The sequence below is a fragment of the Marmota monax genome, unplaced genomic scaffold (genome assembly GCF_021218885.2).
Source record: "Marmota monax isolate L192 unplaced genomic scaffold, Marmota_monax_Labrador192_F-V1.1 WCK01_AAM20220418_F8-fsc00030, whole genome shotgun sequence".
Taxonomy (NCBI): Eukaryota; Metazoa; Chordata; class Mammalia; order Rodentia; family Sciuridae; genus Marmota; species Marmota monax.
Window position 1 is genome coordinate 3,940,990 of NW_026691988.1, and position 19,921 is coordinate 3,960,910.

General features: G+C 34.6%; 1 protein-coding gene and 1 pseudogene across 3 annotated transcripts in view; one reads left to right on the top strand and one right to left on the bottom strand.

Annotated features, from left to right (window-relative positions):
• Positions 1–16,607, top strand: part of Enpp3 (ectonucleotide pyrophosphatase/phosphodiesterase 3) — a 95,405-nt gene extending 78,798 nt beyond the window's left edge. For all 3 annotated transcript variants that reach the window (XM_046449615.2, XM_046449621.2, XM_046449606.2), the window contains 5 exons: positions 4,106–4,244; positions 7,556–7,633; positions 8,384–8,516; positions 10,662–10,818; positions 16,348–16,607. In XM_046449615.2, the coding sequence (XP_046305571.1) occupies positions 4,106–4,244; positions 7,556–7,633; positions 8,384–8,516; positions 10,662–10,818; positions 16,348–16,518 (678 nt within the window). In that variant the 3' untranslated portion in view covers positions 16,519–16,607. The remainder of the gene's footprint in view (positions 1–4,105; positions 4,245–7,555; positions 7,634–8,383; positions 8,517–10,661; positions 10,819–16,347) is intronic.
• On the bottom strand, positions 554–2,065 carry LOC124096085 (protein Mdm4-like; annotated as a pseudogene).
• Positions 16,608–19,921: the final 3,314 nt, after the last annotated feature.

The window sequence follows — 19,921 nt, forward strand, 5'->3', positions numbered from 1 at the left end:
TTACGTATTTTATATTTCTTTAAGAGAAACTTATTAAACATATGAGAGGTTAGATTAAAAAAAGGAAATAGCAAACTCGTTTTTTTTTTTTTGGTATTTATGGGGCTGACTCAGTCAGCAGTCATTGTCCCCATGCTCCCATTTTTACAACATATTTGTGTGCCATTTTATTGCCAAGTGGAGAAACTGGTTGTTCAGAACTGTTCACTATGGTATATTTTTGAAACAATATAAATGAGTGGTTTTAGTTTTTCAGATTCTGCTTCTTGAAGGAGAGCAGAATAAATAATGAGAGGTAATCCAATGCATTGAACACAAATATCTTCATATTTCTTCATTTACTTCTTGCTTTGTTAGAACTATTGCTTAAGAGCTTCCTTAGAAAGGAAGAAAAGAAGATGCATGTTTGAGACTGTGGATGTCTCAAAATGTTTTGATTCTGCTTGTGTACTAAGTTGATGGTTCAATTGGATTTAAAACTTTAGAGATTTTTTTGATGTTTACATGCACAAATGAACACATGAAATGGGTTATACTTAGTAGAGACAGGCAATACTGACATTTCCGTACATGACCTGGTGCTCCTAATTAATATTTCTTTGCAATTGATTCAACTATGCTATAAAAACCTTAATAACTAATTGAATCTCTTTCTTGCAAATAGGACATGAAGCCCAAGCCTTCTTTAGTCTTCTGGCACAGTGAAAACAAGTCGTAAGATGGCTTGTCCTTCCATGAATAATGTTCCCGTCTCGTGGTCTTTTCTCACACAAGCTACATGGCTTCAAGATATTCTGGCAATCCTCCATATTTTCTACATCTGTTCTCTGCTCAGAGACATTATCTGATTGTTCTTCCATACTTGAGATGGTCTCTTGGCTTTCAGAACTGTGAGCCAAATCCAAGAATTCTACTGAGTTGCAGGGATTTAAAAGTTTAGAATTTCCTTCCTTTATAGATGCATCTTTAGGTCTAACAACTGGAGCTGAAACAGTTCTTTGGCAATCAGGGACATCAATTCCTTCACTTTCCTTTTTGGGCACGACAGTGATGTCAGATGTGGAGAGAGAATGTGTTAATTTAGAACAATCTGAATACCAATCCTTCCTCAAGGCCTAGCAATGGAAACAGTACCTCTTGCTTGGAGAATTAAATTTCTTGCATTCAGTGCACTGCCACTCATCCTCAGAGGTAACTTCTATAACAGTATCATCACTTAAGGACTTAGAGTCCTCAAGGTCATCATTTTTCCCCACTTCAATCACCTTTTTGTCACTCACTTTCCCTACTTCTTCACTTGCTTGTTCAGTATCAGCAGCTTCAACTTTTATTCCAACACCTAACTGCTCTGAAACTGACGAATTTAAAAACCACAAATCATCCATAGTATCTGAAACAATGGCAGTACCTATGTCCTGATTTGTCTGTAAATCAGTTGAGCCATTACTTCTAGGTGTATAATTGTTTCTCAAGTTTCCTAAAATCCACCAAGGCAGGCCAGGTACATCCCACTCCTCAAACCCAAGGTCCAACCTAGATGTCTCATCTTGGCTTAAAGTTATCAAGTCTTCATCTCCTCTAGAATTTCTGCATTTATATTCTGAGGTAGTTAGTGCGGGAACATCACCCTCTTCAGTTCTTTTCCTGGAATTAGAACTTTCCTCTGCACTTTGCTATAGTAGCAGTGGTTAAAGTGACAAGATTCTTTCTTAGCATATCATAGAGAGGGCTTGGATCCTTCATGGAGAAGCTCTGACGTCCCAGTAGTTCTCCCAAAATATCTCCACCACAATAAACCATATGCTGCTCCTATGGATCATAATTACCATTATATACTGGCCTACAATAGTGCATTACCTCTTTAACAGTGAACATTTCACCTTGTGCACCTGCTGCCTGCAAAATCTTCAAAAGTGCAATTTTGGTTGTACCTTATTGACTCATTCTAGAGAGATCCTGCAAGCACTGTCGTATGTTGAACACTGGGCAGAGGTGGAATATGATGTCATTTTGACTGAAGAAACTGCAGTCTGTAGATAAAACTTATGGTCGATCCATGAGTCGCTCCCCCTTGGAACCCAGGAGGGAGGGGTGGCAGTTGCAGGTCCTAAGCCCTCGGCAGCATTTTGAAACCGGGAGGAATCGAGATTTTTTTTTTAAGTTAATAGGACATTATATTTCTGGATTCATAGTCTAATATGCTTATATTTTCTATACTTTCCCCCATGTATTTGTCTTTAATTTCACTTTATGAGACATTATAATTTCACCTTCCAGATCATATTCAATATTTGTCTCAGCTGTCCCATTTTTTAAAATTCCAAGACCTCTGTTATCTCTTTTCTTATTTTCTTTATTTTTGCTGTATATACTCTTTCTGAGAGTTCTCTTCTGCTCTCTATATTGTCTCTTTTTTCTTCTTGGTTCCTCTTTCCCACCCTCATTGAGGTGGTCCTTTGCTGTCAGCTCAATCATTAAGGGGAGGCAGCAAATATGGTTAGGGCTTTCAAGCTCATAGACTTCTATAGGTTGATTAGGAAGCTACCAGCCATTTTGTTTTAGACTTCCAATTGTAAGTATCTAGTTTTACTTTCAGGTTTGATTGTTTTCCAAAGACAGAGCACTTCGGATCTGACCCAGTGAATATGATTTGCAGGTTAAATGGAGTAATGAGATTGGGAGTTTTATTTAATCCCATTGTTTTCAATATGGTGTGCCTGCCCTTTGTGCCTGAACTTTACTCTGGGCATCTCTCTGGTTTAAACTCTCCAGAGAGTAAACATTTTACATGGCCTTTCTAACCTGTCCTCTTGTTTCTAGTCCTACCTACTACATACATTCTCTGGTAGACTCCAAGTTCTATCCTTCTGGGCCTCTACAGTAAGAATCCAATTCTTTCTGTTTTCCCTAGTCATAGGCTCTTGGTGGTCACTGTTTACTGATCTACTCAATCAGATTACTACTTGTTTATCTGCTTGGCAACTTCATTGTGACTGTTTTTTCCCTCATCGAATTTGAGAAGGTTGTAAAGATAAATGTATGTGTTCAATCAGTTTGAGAAGTTTGCTCAACTACTGTTTGTTTTCCAACTGGAGCTTTATAGTATGGTAGGGAGTATAATCTCTTCTTGGCTTTCCCTGGACTCTCCTTGATTTCAACTGCTACCCACTCTAGACCTCAACGTGGCATTCTCCTGCGTATGACTACAGCATAGGTGTGTGTATATTGCCTTTTTCTTTGCAAATTGACCACACATTTTAGACAACATAGCCAGTTTTTGCTCTTAGCACAGTGCAGTGAATAAAGGAAGAACATACTAATTTAACTTTATTTTTTAATTATTTCAAGTTTGTTAAGAAAAATATCCATGGTGGGCAGTAGAAGACATATAAATCAACTCTGAAAAATTAAACAAATTGTATAATGTTCACTTACCCATAGTAATATTCTAAGTAAAATATAATGAACATGCAATATGTTACCCTAAATACTGAGCTTAGGCAGCACATTTTTAAGATATCCCCAGTGAATAAATTATTGTATTAGTCTTTAGAGTTACAAAGACAATTATTTAAAGAAAATTCCTATTTCATGATGAGTGAATTATAGATACAAATTTATTTAAGTCCAAAAATAAGTATGTTTAGATAACTACATCTTCTTTGAATTAAACTTAAGTTATTTAGAAATTCTTGTCCAGTTCATGTCTATAGTTCTAAAATAAATTGTTTTTATTTTATTTTCAATTTTTGTTTGAATGTACATGATATATCACCACATAAAAATTTGATCCTGAAAAAGATTTTGGGTTCTGACAATGCTTCCATTTTTCCTCTGTTCACAATTCAGGTTTTAGTTTGCAAAGATTCCTTTCCAAGACGCATTTGATTTGCCCTCCCAATGTCCTCTAACCGGAAGGGAACCACAGAAAACAAGAAAACATTGCTGAAAACACCCATTTGCATTGCTTGCGTAGACCTGATTCACTAAGAAAATAGGAAGAGGTTAAATGAAAAACACTCTAGGGAAGTTATAAACCATATAAGGCAATGGGTGAGCCACAACTGTGGGTGTAATTTTTTTTTTTTTCTTTTCTCTCTTTCAGCAGGGAGACACATCGCCTCCTCCTCCCACTGTCTCAGACTGTCTGCGGGTTGATGTCAGGGTTACTTCTTTTGAGAGCCAAAATTGTTCCTTGTCTTTTCCAGACGAGAAAATCACCTACGGCTTCCTCTATCCTCCTGGTTAGTAGAGCTCTTTTTTAGAGCAATAGCTTAGAAAGCCCTCATCAGCTGGATGTGGGCATGTGCCTTAAACATATACTCCCCACAAAAACTACCTGCTTGGGCTAAACTAGTGTTACCGCTGTTGACCGGTGACGAGTCCTTGCTTCCCCAATGTTGAAGAATAACACCAAAGAAGGCAAGGTCAGAGTAGAAATTAGAAGTTTATTAAAGGACAGCAGAAAAGACTTCTCCCGGAGGAAGAAGGGGACCCAAGAGGTGGAATCCATGGAAGGGATGTTGTCTCCCCTTTTTATAGTTCTTTCAGTGATGGAATGTAGGTGGGAAGGCCCGAGGGGTGGGACACAGGTGGGCCAAAGAAGTAATCTGGTCAGGAAGGACTTCTGAGTCAGCACCTTTTTGCTGGGGGCTGTTCAATAACATTTCTTTGAGGTGGACTTTGGCCTAGGGCCTTTTCGGGACTTCATTAACATTCCATGAGTTGTCCTGCGTTTCCAGAAATCATTGCCAGCATGGCCTCCATTTTAGATTTCACTCGGCATTAGACCCGATTTATCTAACTACACTGACTACCTAACTTTAAATCTGGCTTCACTAGCTGCCTAAGATGCTTCCAGTGGTTGTGGGCTGGCCAAAGGCAGAACAACAGCTATCATAAAGACTAATAAATTTTGCCACGGGAAGCATGCATCAGCTCTAATCTGCCCAGATGTTTAGAGAGGTCGACAGGTTTAGGTTTAATTTTAAAATGGAAGATTCTTTGGAGAGTAACACAAGCATCTAAAAAAACCTTTTTTTTTTTTTTTTCTGGCTACTTCCCAAGCTAAATTCTCCATTGAGAATGCAGCTGTTTCTGTGAAAAGAAATCTGAGTGGAATTCTGGACTGTAACTCATGCTGTGTGCCCAACAGCTTTGAACTGTGGGTTAAATAGCCACAGATTTTATTTATTTATTTATTTGTTTGTTTTCTGAGAGCTATAGTGGGAAGTAAAAAGACTTAATGAAAGCTAGTGGCATATCAATTTTAATCCCTGACATGGAATTAAAGTTAATAAACTAATATATTTTATTTAAGTATCTTGATTGAGTAATCAGGCCTTCTAAATGTGAGTGAATCCTAGGATAAAGCTTTAAAAATTGCAATATGTTATTAGTAAAAGTTTTTAGCTTGGCAAATAAAATTGTAGACATTAAGCTGAGATACTGGTTAGCATATTAAGTTATGATGAGGAAATTAAATTAATAACTAAACATTTTATATCAAAAATATTAATGATAAAATGAAACTTACTTCTAACCTTCTACTACAAATTTTAACTTATTGTTAGAAATGGAAATTCCATTATAAGTGATTTCTTATTTTTCTCTAATATAGAAGTAATTGTAGATTGCTTTTCCAACTTTCAGAGCTTAGTTTAAAAAAGTAGAAATGCTTCTAGGGTCTGAGTACTGGGAACACTATGTGAAATAGTCTTCCTTGCACTGTGGTGCCTACCTATTGGTCTACTATTTTAGTTTTAGTTAAAATACTCAGACTAGTTCAAATATAAGAAATGTTCAAATAGATAACTCATAGAAGTGGAATTGTATAGTATTTGTCTTTGTGTCTAGTAAATTTTGCTTAGCATAATGTCTTCAAGGTTCATCCCTGTTATCAAATACTGAAGGATTTTAAAATAGTCAAATTCATAGCATCAAAGAATAAAATAGTAATTGTCAGGGGCTGGGGGAGGGGGAAATGGAGAGTTACTAATAAATAGCCATACAGTTTCAGTCAAGCAAGTTGAATTAGTCCTGGAGATCTGTTCTACAATATTACACCTCATTATGGTTTGGATGTGGTCTGCCTTTTGGTGTTCATATGCTGGAGGCTTGGTCCCCAATGCAGCAGTTTTAAGAGGGAATGGAACCTTTAAAAGGTAGGACCTAGTACAAAGCATTAGCTCATTTGGAGTGTTGCCTTCAGAAATGATTAATGCCAATCTCTTGGGAGTGAGTTCTCAAAAGAGCAAGTCTTTATAAAAATAGCAAGGCTGGCCCCTTCTTTATCTCTAGTTTCCTTGATAGCCATATGATCTCTCTGGCACACCAATATTTCCCTTTCTGTTTCTTCCACCCTGTTGTGTTCTAGCCAATAGGACCCTCACCAGAGGTCAAACAGATGGGGTCACCCTATCTTGGACTTTCAGACTCCTAAATTGTGAGCTAAATAAGCCTCTTTTCTTTGTAAGTGCCCAGCCTCAGGTATTTTGCTATAGACCAGAAGACGAACTAAATACACACAGAGATAACAATACTGTTTTCTACACTAAAAATTTGTTAAGAAGGTAGATTTCTTGCTAAGTGTTTTTATTGAAATAAAACTTTAATAAGTTTGCAGTTTTTAATTCTGATAATAATTGAATGAGATAGATGCCATGAAACAAATGAATCACAGGGGAATTCAACATTTTGCCCAAGTGGTATAGCTGGTGAGCAGAGGGGCTCCCCAACTTGGGAAACTGCTTCCAGAGCACACTTGCTTAATACTCACTGTGCTACAAGGTACACCTGTAATTCCTCGGAGCCAATTATTTGTGATGTTCTCATCAGCAGTCGCCAACAAATAAAAATTTATTTTCTTATGAAAATTTTGTTTTGGAAGATTTATTCATAAAGGCATTGTTATGTTGTGCACGTTCAATATCTATACATCTATATCTAGCATTGTATTTATTTCCTAGGACTGCTGTAACAAATTATTTACTTAAAGTAACACACATATATTTTTTCACAGTTTTGGAAGGTGGAAATCTAAGATCAAGGCATTAACAGAACCAAGCTCCCACTGAAAGCTCTAGGGGAAAGTCCTTCCTTGGCTCTTCAAGCTTCTGGTGGCTCCAGGCATGCTTTTGTATCACTCTAATTTTTGTGTCCATTTTCATGTGGTCTTCTCCTGGATGTGTTTTCTGTCCTCAAAACTCCTCCTTATCAAGACATCAGTCATTGGATGAACAGCCCACCATAGTCAACAATAATCTCATCTAGAGATCCTTAACTATATCTGCAAAAAATTCTTATTTCCAAATAAGTTTATATTCATAGGTGTGAGAGGGTTGGACTTGGACATATTTTTTGGAGGGTCATATTTCAACCCACTATAAGTATCAAATGCATAAAACTGCTTGCATTCTTGATAACCTCTACTAAAAAGTACTCAATACTTCTGCATTTTGACTACTAATAAATTTACATCAATATATAACAGTAATAGGTAGTTCATCATATTTTCTTGTGTAACTGGATTTAATAGGACCCATTTGTTTTTCAGCAAACAGTAGAACTTCTAATAGTCGATATGATGCTTTAGTTACAAGTAATATGGTCCCTATGTATGAAGAATTCAAAAGTAAGTGTTACTTATTTTATCTTGAAATATCTAAATGACTCCTGGAATATCCAAATTAAATATTTATTTTATTGCAATTTGTTACATTATTGAAAGTTTGTTCTGATGTTTTAAATATGGGTACAGAAAGATCCCTGACAGACCTTCTTTTCAACTTTGAGGAACATGTTGCTAGAATTCTGATAATTTGATCTTAGCTATTAACTGCAAAGAGCTATTTACAAAACTAAATTTTACTGACACTCACCATAAGTAAGTGAAAGGTAAATGTTTGTATCTAGAATAATAATTAATAAGACAGCATATGTGTTCCATTTTTAACACTTTTTGTCTCCAAAACAATTCAGCTTTATGTAAGAATTTGGAGACATATTTAATTGCAATTTAATGACTGCAACTATAGCAACGAAAACTGTCCTCAGGGGCTGGTTTTGGGTCTCAGCAGTAGAGCACTTGCCTAGCATGTGCAAGGCCCTGGGTTCCATTCTCAGCACCACAAAAAACCAAATAAATAAAGTTATTGTGTCCAACTACAACTAAAAAAGTAAATATTGTTTTTTTAAAAAAAGGTCTTCAACATGGCTGCTTATTTTTGTTGCATGAACTACTTGTAGAAAGACCAAACCATCATTGATTGTCAATTGTAGAAGTAGAATATGATACTGTGTAAATGTACTTATCTATAGGAAAAAACTATTACCATGTTCAATAAAGGTAGATATTTTTAACATCTTATTTTTTCATTTTTAGAAATGTGGGACTATTTCCAGGGGGTTCTTCTTATAGAATATGCCACTAAAAAAAATGGAGTAAATGTGATTAGTGGACCAATATTTGATTATAATTATGATGGCCATTTTGATACTCCAGATGAAATTACAGAGTAAGTAATATAGCTTGTATTTTTTATTTTTTACCTTTGGAAGTACTGAGGGGTTGCATCCAGGGCCTTGCACATGGTAGGCAAGTGCTCTACCACTGAGCTATGTTCTTAGCCTTTTTAATTTTAATTTTCAGATAACCTCATTAATTTTCCCAGGTTGGTATCAAAGTGTGATCCTCCTGTTTAAGACTCCTAAGTAGTTGGGATTACATGTGTGAGCCACCAAGCCAGCTAATTTGGGATTTAGACTTAGAAACAAGGTATCATGAGGGGAAATCCCGATATTTTAAACATAAACTATGTATTTTAAGTGTTATAGGATATATTCATATTCAGATGTTATTGGTGACTATTTTCAACCTAGTCTAAATATTTAGCAAAAATATTAAATGGCAAAAAATTAAACTAAAAGGCCAAAAAAAATTTTCAGGCAGAGTTTAGCAAAATTTTCATTTGAAAGTTTCTAATAATGGAAAAAGTTAAAGAAAGACTGTATAACAGTTAATAAGGAGGTAGGGAAAACTTAAAATGCTACTGATAAATATAGAAGCAGTTCAATAATAAATGAAAAAACTCAAGTAAAGACTGCCTATCTTAGTCACAAAAATACTAAACAGTTCATAAAAAACATCTCCCAAGAGAAAATGTAGGTAGATTTCACATGCAAAACTAATCCAACTAAACTGTGCATCTCAATATTAAACCTGTTCATAATAGGTTGCTGAGAATTAATTTTGAATGCAGTAATAGAAATAGAGAGCTTCAGAGAGAAGTTTCATCCATCACTTCTTTTTATTATCAAAATATAGGAAGGACCAAACTAAACAATTATAATTTCTAAGCCTATTTTATATAAGGCAATGGTTTCTACTATATCTTCTGATCAAGTAGCCTTTGTGTCTACTAAGTGGGTAGTCTTTATTTTGTTTACCTTCTTATTTCAGTGTTTATTGCTTTCTACCTTTCATCACTGAATAGCTGACAAATACTTTGATGTTCTTTCCTATATGCTAAGTATTTTCTAATCATTTACATATACTTCATTGAATCTACAAAACAACCTTATATTCAGTGCCAATATCCTCCAGTTAAAGATGAGTAAACTGAGGCAAAGACAGTAATATATGAGACAAATTCCACAAGTGGAAGTGGTAAAGAAAAATACAAACCCAGATAGTCTGTCTCTGAGTCTCACATACCAGTCATTTATACCAGCTCATGTTCCTTTTAGTGGACTCATACTTACATCTTACCCCTACTGCACACCTAAAACTTTTCAAAGCACTTGCACATTTGTTATTTGAATCCAAAGCACTGCCATATCTTTTGTATGGATTTATCCCTATGTCCACACTGTGATGTTGTATTTTACTCTGCTGTTTCACTGCTGTGACTAAAGGACCCAATCATAACAATTGTAGAGGAAGAAAAGTTTATTTTAAGGCTCAGGGTTTCAGAGGTCTTTGTCCATAGGCAACCAGCTCCATTTCTTGGGTTTCAAGGTAAGGCTGAACATCACAGCAAAGGGAAACAGCTCACACAGTGATCAGAAAGCAGAGTGAGAGAGACTCCACTTGCCAGTTTCAGTTCAGTTATTCCCTATCAGGGGATTAATTCACTGAGTTAAGACTCTCACAACTCAATCACTTCTCCTCTGAACTTTCTTGCATTGTCTCACATGTGAGCTTTTGGGGGACACCTCACATCCAAACCATAGCAAGTTGGTAGTACAAGTCCACTTCCTTATTAAAGCTGAGGAGGCTCAGTAATAGAATGATAATTAAGTAAGTGAAAGTACATAGCCAGAGTTGGAATTGGGGCTCCTTCATTTCTAGCTCCTGCTCTGTTAAAAAAAAAAATACCACTGTGAAGAATGAAGTCAACAAAGCCAGGAAACATAGCAAAGCAGAATTTGTATTCTGATATTTTCCCATAATTTTAGAATGGCCAATCTTGGACTTCTGCTATAAATCTGTACTGACTGACTGAATTAAAAGAAATATATGATAAAACATTGTACTCTCCATCTGTTACCATGTTTTAATATATTTTTACCTTGGCATTTCCTTAAAACTATACAAAGACATTTATGATCCTTCAAAGTAAAATTCTAATGACATCAAATCTTTTAAATTATATTTTTAGACATGTAGTCAACTCCAGCGTCTCCATCCCAACACACTTTTTTGTGGTGCTGACAAGTTGTAAAAACCAGAGTTTTGTACCAGACAATTGCCCCGAGCAGTTGGATGTCCTACCTTTTATCATCCCTCACCGACCTACCAATGTGGAAAGCTGTCCTGTGAGTATGCTTTGAGAGAGTCCTGGGACCTCAGAAAATGATTGCTCAGAGCTCCTTTGGGTCTTCATAAAAGTGGCTCTAAAAATATGTATGGGCATAGTTGTAATTTAAAATGACTCAATTTTAAGGTTTTCTACAGGTGACTGATCTCTGTCATTAATATCAGACATGTATCTGCATACACACACACACACGCACACACATTCACCAGGGAAAGGACAATTTCATTAATTTTTTATTCTGGACACAAATCTTAAGATTCTATCCTAAGATTGGCTTTAAATTCATGTTTCCTCAATGAACATGTAAATATAAAAATTTTATCAATTTGAAACATGAGGTGTGAAATTAATTTTACACATATTCATACACACACACACACACACACAATAAGTTAGCTTAAGTAACATTCTTTGTTAGGTTAGGCAAATTTTGTGTGAATAGTTACTTCAGTTTGAATATATAAACACTTTAGAATGCACAAAACAGGAATACATTGTCCCTTCTCTTAAGAAGTTTATATATGACTTTGATATATAAATAAGGTACTGACACATAAATGGGCCAGTCAATAATGTAAGAATTATTTTAAAAGTTAAAAATTAAGATATGTCACAAAGTTGGGTTCAGTTGTCAAATACTGTTAAAAGGATTCGGTGTTTGGAGTTAAGAACATATTTAGTTGTCATAATCAATAAAGGTTTTATAAAATGAAGTGAGAGTAGGGCTGAGCCCTAGACAATGGGCAGAATTTGTATAAGTTGAGAAGACTAAGAATAGTGTGTGAAGAATGGAGAAGACTTGGTAACAATAGGACAGAAGAGCCAAAGGAAAATGTAAACTCAAAGCTGAATCTGAGATTTTAAAATATAGATAATTAAGGAAAATACAAAAAGAGGAATGATAACTTTTTTGGTAGATAGATAGGATGGTTAAGTTTAGGCATGTCAGGTTTGTGGAAATAGGTATTCACACAAAAAATCCTATTGACCATTAGAGACTGGAAATTAAAACTTAGGCTCTAGGCTAGATGGAGTTTTACATATGTTCTGTCATGTTTTCAATAAGAAATCTGTTTTCACCATGTTATATCATGGAAAGTACTTGCATTTATTAGCAATTACTTTTATTAGAAGCCTAGCATTTACATTTTACTAAAAGCCTAGCAAAATGGAAGAAGGCAAGATAAGTAGCTCAACAGAGAGACAGAAAAGTGCTGTTAAATTTCAAAGCATAAATACTTCTTGGTAGGGAAGGTGATATTTTAGCTCAGTCATGCAGAGAGGATTTGACTAGAGTGTTTGAGCAGTCTTTCTTTGACTAAAGATGGAGGACAAATGTCAGATGCTGAATAGTGAGTCACTCATAGTCCTAAAATAAGGGAGGATAGTTTCAAAACAAGAAACTCAGATGTTGTTAAGTTGAATCCCTTCCTATTTTTTCTGTCATCATTTTTTTTTACTGAGACCAGGGTAAAGCACCAATCTTCACTTCCTCTTCCAAGAGCAGACACTGACAAGTGATAGAGTATGGTACTCTTCACCCAGGAATCGGGGTCAAGCAGTTATCACTGAGGCACTAGGTGGCCATTATAGGATGATTATAATGGACATACAAAGAAGAAACTATTTGCCATCCCTGGTCTAAATCCTTATGACCCTCTCTCAGGACTTTTGAAAACAAATCTTAAGTAGCTTTGCTATCTGTTGTCCTCTTCTTCACCTATGTGCACCAATACCAACTTGCTCATCTTAAAATTTCATTTTTGCTTATGTCATACTCCTTCATACCAAAATTTTTGATCATCTATACTGAAAAAAAAGCAAAGCAAAACAAAAAACTCCCAGTTTGTAGTTAAATCTCTTCACAATTGACTCTCAGTTGATGCTGCAAGCTCATGCTCAGGCTGGATGAAGTCCTTGAAATTTCTTGCACATGTCTTGAGTTTCCCTACCTCATCACTGTTGCCTGTATTCTTCTTGCTTCTAGAATATCCTCCTTCTCCATTTTCTAAAAATTCCACCTGCACTATAAAGTTAATTGCAAATTGTATGAAGCCTTCCCTGATCATCCAACATGGAAACAATCTCCCCTAAACAATAGGGCACCATATCTTTTGAACAGGACATCATCACCAATGGGTTGGATCCACAATCCAGAGTTTTGAGGAAGTTGTGGTTTATTAATAAGGATATGATATTCATATGTATCATTCTGAGTCATAATGTGATGAGTATGAAGCAAAGCAAGTTATGACTACATGAGAGATGGTGAAGTTAATAAGATGCAGCTGTCAATTAACTGTGAGGAAGAGGAAGCAGGATGAGAATTAGAGGTGCCTGATAATTTAAAAATGACTGGCCAGGAAATGTATAAGATAAGGAGTTGTTTGGGGGAGGGATGAATTTCTCTTGGTGGTTTTCAGTTTGAGACTAATTATGTATTTAGAACATAAGAGAAACAGTGCAGAATAGGACTTAAATGTGTGGTTTAGGGTTTAGACATCTTGGATTAGTTAGTAACTTGACCTAATTTAACTGTTAACTTAATAACAGTTTCCTCATCTGTTATATCTAATAAGAATAAAAAATTTCATCTCCCTTTATAAAGTTGTCATGAGAATAAAATGAGATGATTCATAAAAAAATGTAGTAAGTGAATGGTGGCCCTTTAAAGGAATCATATCTTATGATGGATTTGCATCCTAAAGACAACATAAGATGAAAGTAAATCCCCATAGTCAAATCACTTAGGAAGTACAATACATGCACAAAGTGTTCCTTAGTTCAAGCCAGCTAATATTTTCACTAGCATAAGAACAGGTAGTTATGCTACAAGCACCTGATGAAATAGTTGTCATGATTTAAGGGTTGCATGTGTGAAACCTCAGAACATTTATGTCTTCTAACCAGTGCACAAAGGTACCAACTGAAAGAGGTTTGAGGGAACTGAGACAAGCTATAGGAATTAGAGATTCACAATTTCACCCCACACCTGATTTAGAGAACTAGATTCATATTTCTTTTTATTTATTTGTTTATTTATTTGCTTCCCTATTCCTTCAATCTTTCCCCTTCTTCCTTTTTATTTTTCTTTAACTTTGGATGTTAATTCCTGTCAGAAAAATGAAAATGTAGCCATGAGTTTAACTAACTATTATTATAAATTACTCAGAAGATATGGGGAAATATAGGTATGGTATTATAAAAGAAATCAGAAAACATGTCTATTTGGCATTAAGTCAAGGGAGCAAAATAAAATTGCCAGAGGAAAGAAAGTAGAAAGGAAAAATCCTAAGGTCAAATTGAGAGAAAACTCAAGGATGGGAAGAAGTAGAGGCAGATAAGAAAATAGAAGCTATCGCCAAATGAGGGATGGTTAGTAGAGCTATGGAAGACAGAGGAGGAACATTCTAAAGCTTGGGCTAATCCATTCAGTGAAAGGTCTGCAGACACTCACTAATGAGGTTCCCCTGGCAAAACAGCTGCCTTGGTGTGCTAGCAGCAATATGCAGACCGAGGGTTATGGAGAGAGAATGAGGAAGTGGTTAGGAAGAAAGAAAAAAACTGAAATTGATATCCCTCAAAAAATGAACAAAGTGAGCTGTATTTTGGTAGGTATGTAGTTCTTCTGTTTATGTCACAGGGCTAAGATACACTAATAACATGTATTACATAAAATCAAAGCATATATTTAAATAGCTCATAAACCATATATATGTAATATTGCTCTTAGGCTGAGGTGCACTGTACAACTAGAGAATTATCTATAGGTGGCTGCTGTTCATATTGGCTGCTGCAGGTGACTTAGCTGGTGTTAAATTTCCAGTATCACCTCTGCATACATACAGCTGCATATGGTACTTCACAATTATTTTACTGCAATTTAAAAGAAGGAAGACTGTCAGGTGTTTGGTAATACTTGGTTGGATGGATAACAAATAAGCCAGGAGAAAGAGAGAGAGAGAATCATGTAAGTTAACTGGGAAAAAATGTTATGGGAAAAAGGTGATCAGAAATATTAAATGCTGCTGAAGTATGAAATAGTAAAGGCATGTAAAAAAAAGACTGAGTTAGATTCCCACTGGAAGACTAAGCTTAACTTAGCACACCATATTTTCATTGAAAATAAATTAACTAACATGAATGTCACACAGAAAAATGTTCTAGTGGTTAGGAACAAAAAGTGACTTCCTCTTTTTTGTTCTTTGTCTTACTTAAAGGGTGGCTGCCTGTTTTTTGAGTCTGCATACTGAAAAAACAAGCAAACCACTGTGCTTAAGTAAAATGAGAGTGACTAAAACACATTCATTAAAATAAACATATGTTGAAACTTTGTGAAAATTTAACTGAAAAGTAATGATATCAGAAATATTGAATATTAGAAAATTAAAACTAGGTGCAGGGGTACACATCTGTAATCTCAGCTACTCAGATGCTGGGGCAGGAGGATCACAAGTTCAAGTCTAGCCTGGGCAACTTAGCAAGACCCTGTCTTAAAAGATAAAAAGGGATGGGGATATGGTTCAGTTGTAAAACAGCCCAATGTTCAATCCCTAGTAACACACACACACACACATGCACACACATAAATACAAAATTAATAAAGAATGTGTCACAGAAATACATGGAACTAACTTTTATATGGTAAAAACTTGGTAAAAGTTAAATGGCTAAAAGATAACCAAAAAAATACTCAACTATCAAAATATTCAGGGTAATAAAATTTAAACAGGCACAAAATGCTATTTCACACCCATGGATTGACAAAGATTTGGGGATACAGAGAGCATCTTCACTTGCTGTGAGGTATATATTAGCATAGACCTTTTGAGGAGTGCCATGTTTATATTTGGTTAAGTTAAAATTGTAGATGCTCTATGACCCAGAAGTTTCATTTATATATCCTAGAAACCCATGCTTGTAAATCAAGGAGGCCCAGTTAGTTATTCATGACAGTTTCATTTGAAAAGGTAAAGTTGAAAAAAAATAAGCTATGCTACATTAAAATGAGGTACTATCACAAACTCTAGATAAAAACAAATGACCTGACTAGATCTGGGTATGTCACTATCTAGATTATAAACATAAAAATGAATGAAAAAAATCATTGGAACATACCACTTATTATGTCACTTATATAAATTTGAAGACTCATAGACCAATACTATATATTATATTTTGATGTGTAGTGAAAGTTTAAAAATTATTTTGGATTCACACTGACTCATAGTAATGTTTACCTAAAAACCAAGAAACATTGGGAACTTACCTTCATCTGCAATATATTTCCTTTAAAAACTTACATTTGAAGTAAATATAAAAGTGGCTAAACTTTATGCTTTTGTGGCAGCCTGTGTTTCTTATAGTACATTTTTCACTTTTTGTTTTATTAAACAAAATTTAATTGTATCAAATAAAGATTTAAGGCAATACATTTTATAAAAATATTACTTCTAAATAATAAAATATATATCTGTTAATGAAAAATCATGCCCTAGGAAAAACAATCTTTTTTTTCTCCTTGCAGGAAAATAAAAAAGATGATGTTTGGATTAAAGAAAGATTTAAAGCACATATTGCCCGGGTTCGTGATGTAGAACTTCTTACTGGACTTGACTTTTACCAGGAAAAAGCACAGCCTGTCTCTGAAATTTTGCAGCTAAAGACATATTTACCCCCATCTGAAACTAGTATTTAACTTAATGTATGAAACAATTTTGGCAAAATGTTGATGGTATTTTCTGTTGGAAAATCATAAAATAAAGTTTTCTATTTTTCCTTAACTAATCCAAGAGTCATGTTGCTCAATTTTCATTATCCTTTGCTCTTCTTTTATATTTTTGTGACTGTGCATTATTTAAAAGTTGCATTTTTCCCATGTTCTACCTTCCTATTGTATTTATTATCCCATTCATAGCCTTGGGCTATATTTTTCTGCTCAGTATTATCTAAACAAAAAGAATAACAAAAGGAATAGGTCTTGCTTGGGAATTGCATCAATTCTACAATGTGTCATAAAACTTTTTACATTTAGCCACTAGACAATATTTAATAAAGTAAAAATGCACATAACTTTGGTTCAGTAATTTCACCTGTAATAATTGTCCAAATAGATGTCATTTGCACAAATGTACACATATTTCAAAGATCAGAAAACATGGAATTTAAACAATGGATTACTTATTCCATCTGTATAAACAGAGAAGTAGCTCTATGTATTATAGATAATATGTCAAAGGAATGGGAGTGGCTGTGTTCCAAAAAATCTTGACAAAAAAACAGGCAAGGGCTGGATTTCGCTCATAGGCTGTAGTTTGCCAACCCTGATTTATATAATGAGGCCCTGGTGTTGGGGAGGCAGGAATTTATAATGAGAAGATAAAGGGATATAAAATTTTTGTTTTGTGCCTTGGTATTGCTTAAATTTTTAAAACTCTGTATATGTATTTCTATTCTTTTTCAAAATATGATTGTGAACACAAGAGATCCCAGTATTTAGTCATTTGAAGGCAAACTGTTGGTCAGATTCTTAGATTGCCAGACTGGTAAAGTCCCAGATTCTTCTCTGTTATAAAGATGAGTTCACCCAACGTCATAAGTTTTTGTTGCTAATGAAAAACATTGTGACTTGAGCTTCAAGGAAAATACTTTCTATCATTTTCTTTTCTACCAGGATTTCAAATGAATTATGGTCACTAACTACTACTAATGGAAATGTTAGTGCCATTGGATTTTTTTTTGTGGGGGGCGGTGAAAGGGGGTACTAGGAATTGAACTCATGAGCACTCAGCTGCTGAGCCACATCCCCAGCCCTATTTTATATTTTATGTAGAGGCAGGGTCTCACTGATTTGCTTTAGCACCTCACTTTTGCTGAGGCTGAGCTTTGAACTCACAATCCTCCTGCCTCAGCCTCCTGAGCTGCTGGGATTACAGGCATGCACCACCATGCCTGGCCAATTGGATTCTTAAAATATATTTTTTTCACTTGTATGTTAGTTGAAAAATTTATGCAGTCCAAAATGTATAATACAGAGAGGCCAAAAATACAGAGAGGGAGACACAGAGAACTACTTCCAGATATTCAGCAACAGTGTTAATATTCTATGTCTAGAGACAATTCCTTCAATCTTCTCTTGCCTCACCATAGTTTTGGAAACTAGATAAGATTCCCTGGGCTTTAGATACTCCCATGGGGAAATAATGTTGGGTGGTTACAACCCTGAACTGAATTTAACTCGGAAAGTCCTCATTGCCATTGAATTTCTCTCAAAGTGGCTAGATTGTCGAGTTCCCAACATAAAAATAAAAAAGGTCAGTATGAGAAAAATTAGTCACCTCTTTTTTACATAGTGTTTATGTGATGTTATGTCTTTTTTGGTATACTCATTACATCCAAAATATGTAGTGAAAAATCATTCTGAAGGAATATACTAGTGATTTAATGGATCATGGAATTACACAGGATTTGCAATTTCTACTTTATAATTTTCAGGACATGGTGTATATTTTACAGTGAGCTTGTTTTACTTTAACAACCTAAAAATGTAAACGTGTTACAACTCAAATATTATTTAGAAATATTTTCAAATATGCAGAAATGTTTAAAGAATAGTATGAATTACTCTTGTATAAGCTGCACTAATTGTTAACATTCTAACTATGTGTGTTCCCATATTTTTTTTGCCTGAACTTTCTGAAAGTGCTTTGTAGTCATCATGCCCCTCTGCTCCCAATATTTCAGCAAACATTTCCTAAGTTCAAGGACATTAACTTACACAACTGCTGATGGGAAATTTAATGTTGATATAATACTACAATCTACTTTATAAATAAATCAAATTCTGTTCATATTTTCAATAATGTCCCTTATGATATTTTCCTTTCTGATCAAGGATCTGAAACAGAACCATTCCTTGCATTAAATTTTCCTTTCTCTTTGGCCTCTTACAATATACAATAGTTTCTGGCAAAATAGCTAAGTAGAAATTTCTTAGTCTTTAACAAGTAATGTTGATATTTTTGATGAGTTTAAATATTTTATTTGTAGACTCTCCCCTAAATAGGGCTTGTGTGACATTTTCTAATGATTAAGTTCATGCTATGCATTTTTGGCAGGAATGCTACATCAATGATATTTTCCCTCAATGCTTCATATTTGGAGGCACATACTGTTCATTTGTGCTGTTATCATTGTGGCAGATCTGATGACTTGGTGCTTACCAGGCTTTTCTGTACAGATGGTATTTTTCTCATTATAACTTATACGTAACTGTGAGAAGATACTTATAAGTTACATGTTTTTTGTATTTAAAAAGTTTAATAAGTTAAATTCAATAAGTTATAAAGATACTTATAAGTTATAATGGTTTTTATTTTAAAAATTTAATGTTTAATAAATTTTATAAGTTACAATGTTTTTTATTAATTTTTGTCTACTAGTTTTAATATCTACTAATAATCCTTCCCTGATTTAATTTTTGTTATGACAGTTGCAAAAGGCTGATTTAAAAAACTCCATTACTTTACTAACATTCTATTGTAAAAATGAGTTTTCTTTTCATAGTTGTTTGTTTACTTATTTGTATGGACTCATGGATTCTTTTCTATTCCAATAGATTAAAAGGCATTGTAATCATGATTTATTCTAATACTCAAATTATCCAAGATTCATCCTGTAGGCGTTCTGTTAAGTGGGGTCCAAAGTCCTTTTGACATATTCCCAATATTTTTAATTATTAACCTATTTTTTGGTGTAAAAATTGTTACAGAGATTTGTTCAACATATGTAAATCAATAAATGAAATTCACCACATAAACAGAACTAAGGACACAAATCATATGATCATCTAAATAGATGCAGAAAAGGCCTTTGATGATAAAATCCAACTGTCATATTAGTGGAGAAAATTCAGAAGCAGAAACAGCCCATCAATCCATGCTAATTTGAAGGAAGTCCAGCCTGAGTGAAAAATCTGATATTAATTCTTTCAAGAAAATGTTGCTATGTGGCTTTCAAATAAATCACTAAGGTGCTAACATTTTTGCAGTAATAGACATATCAAACTGGCACATCACATATAAGCATAAAGTATGCTTCTA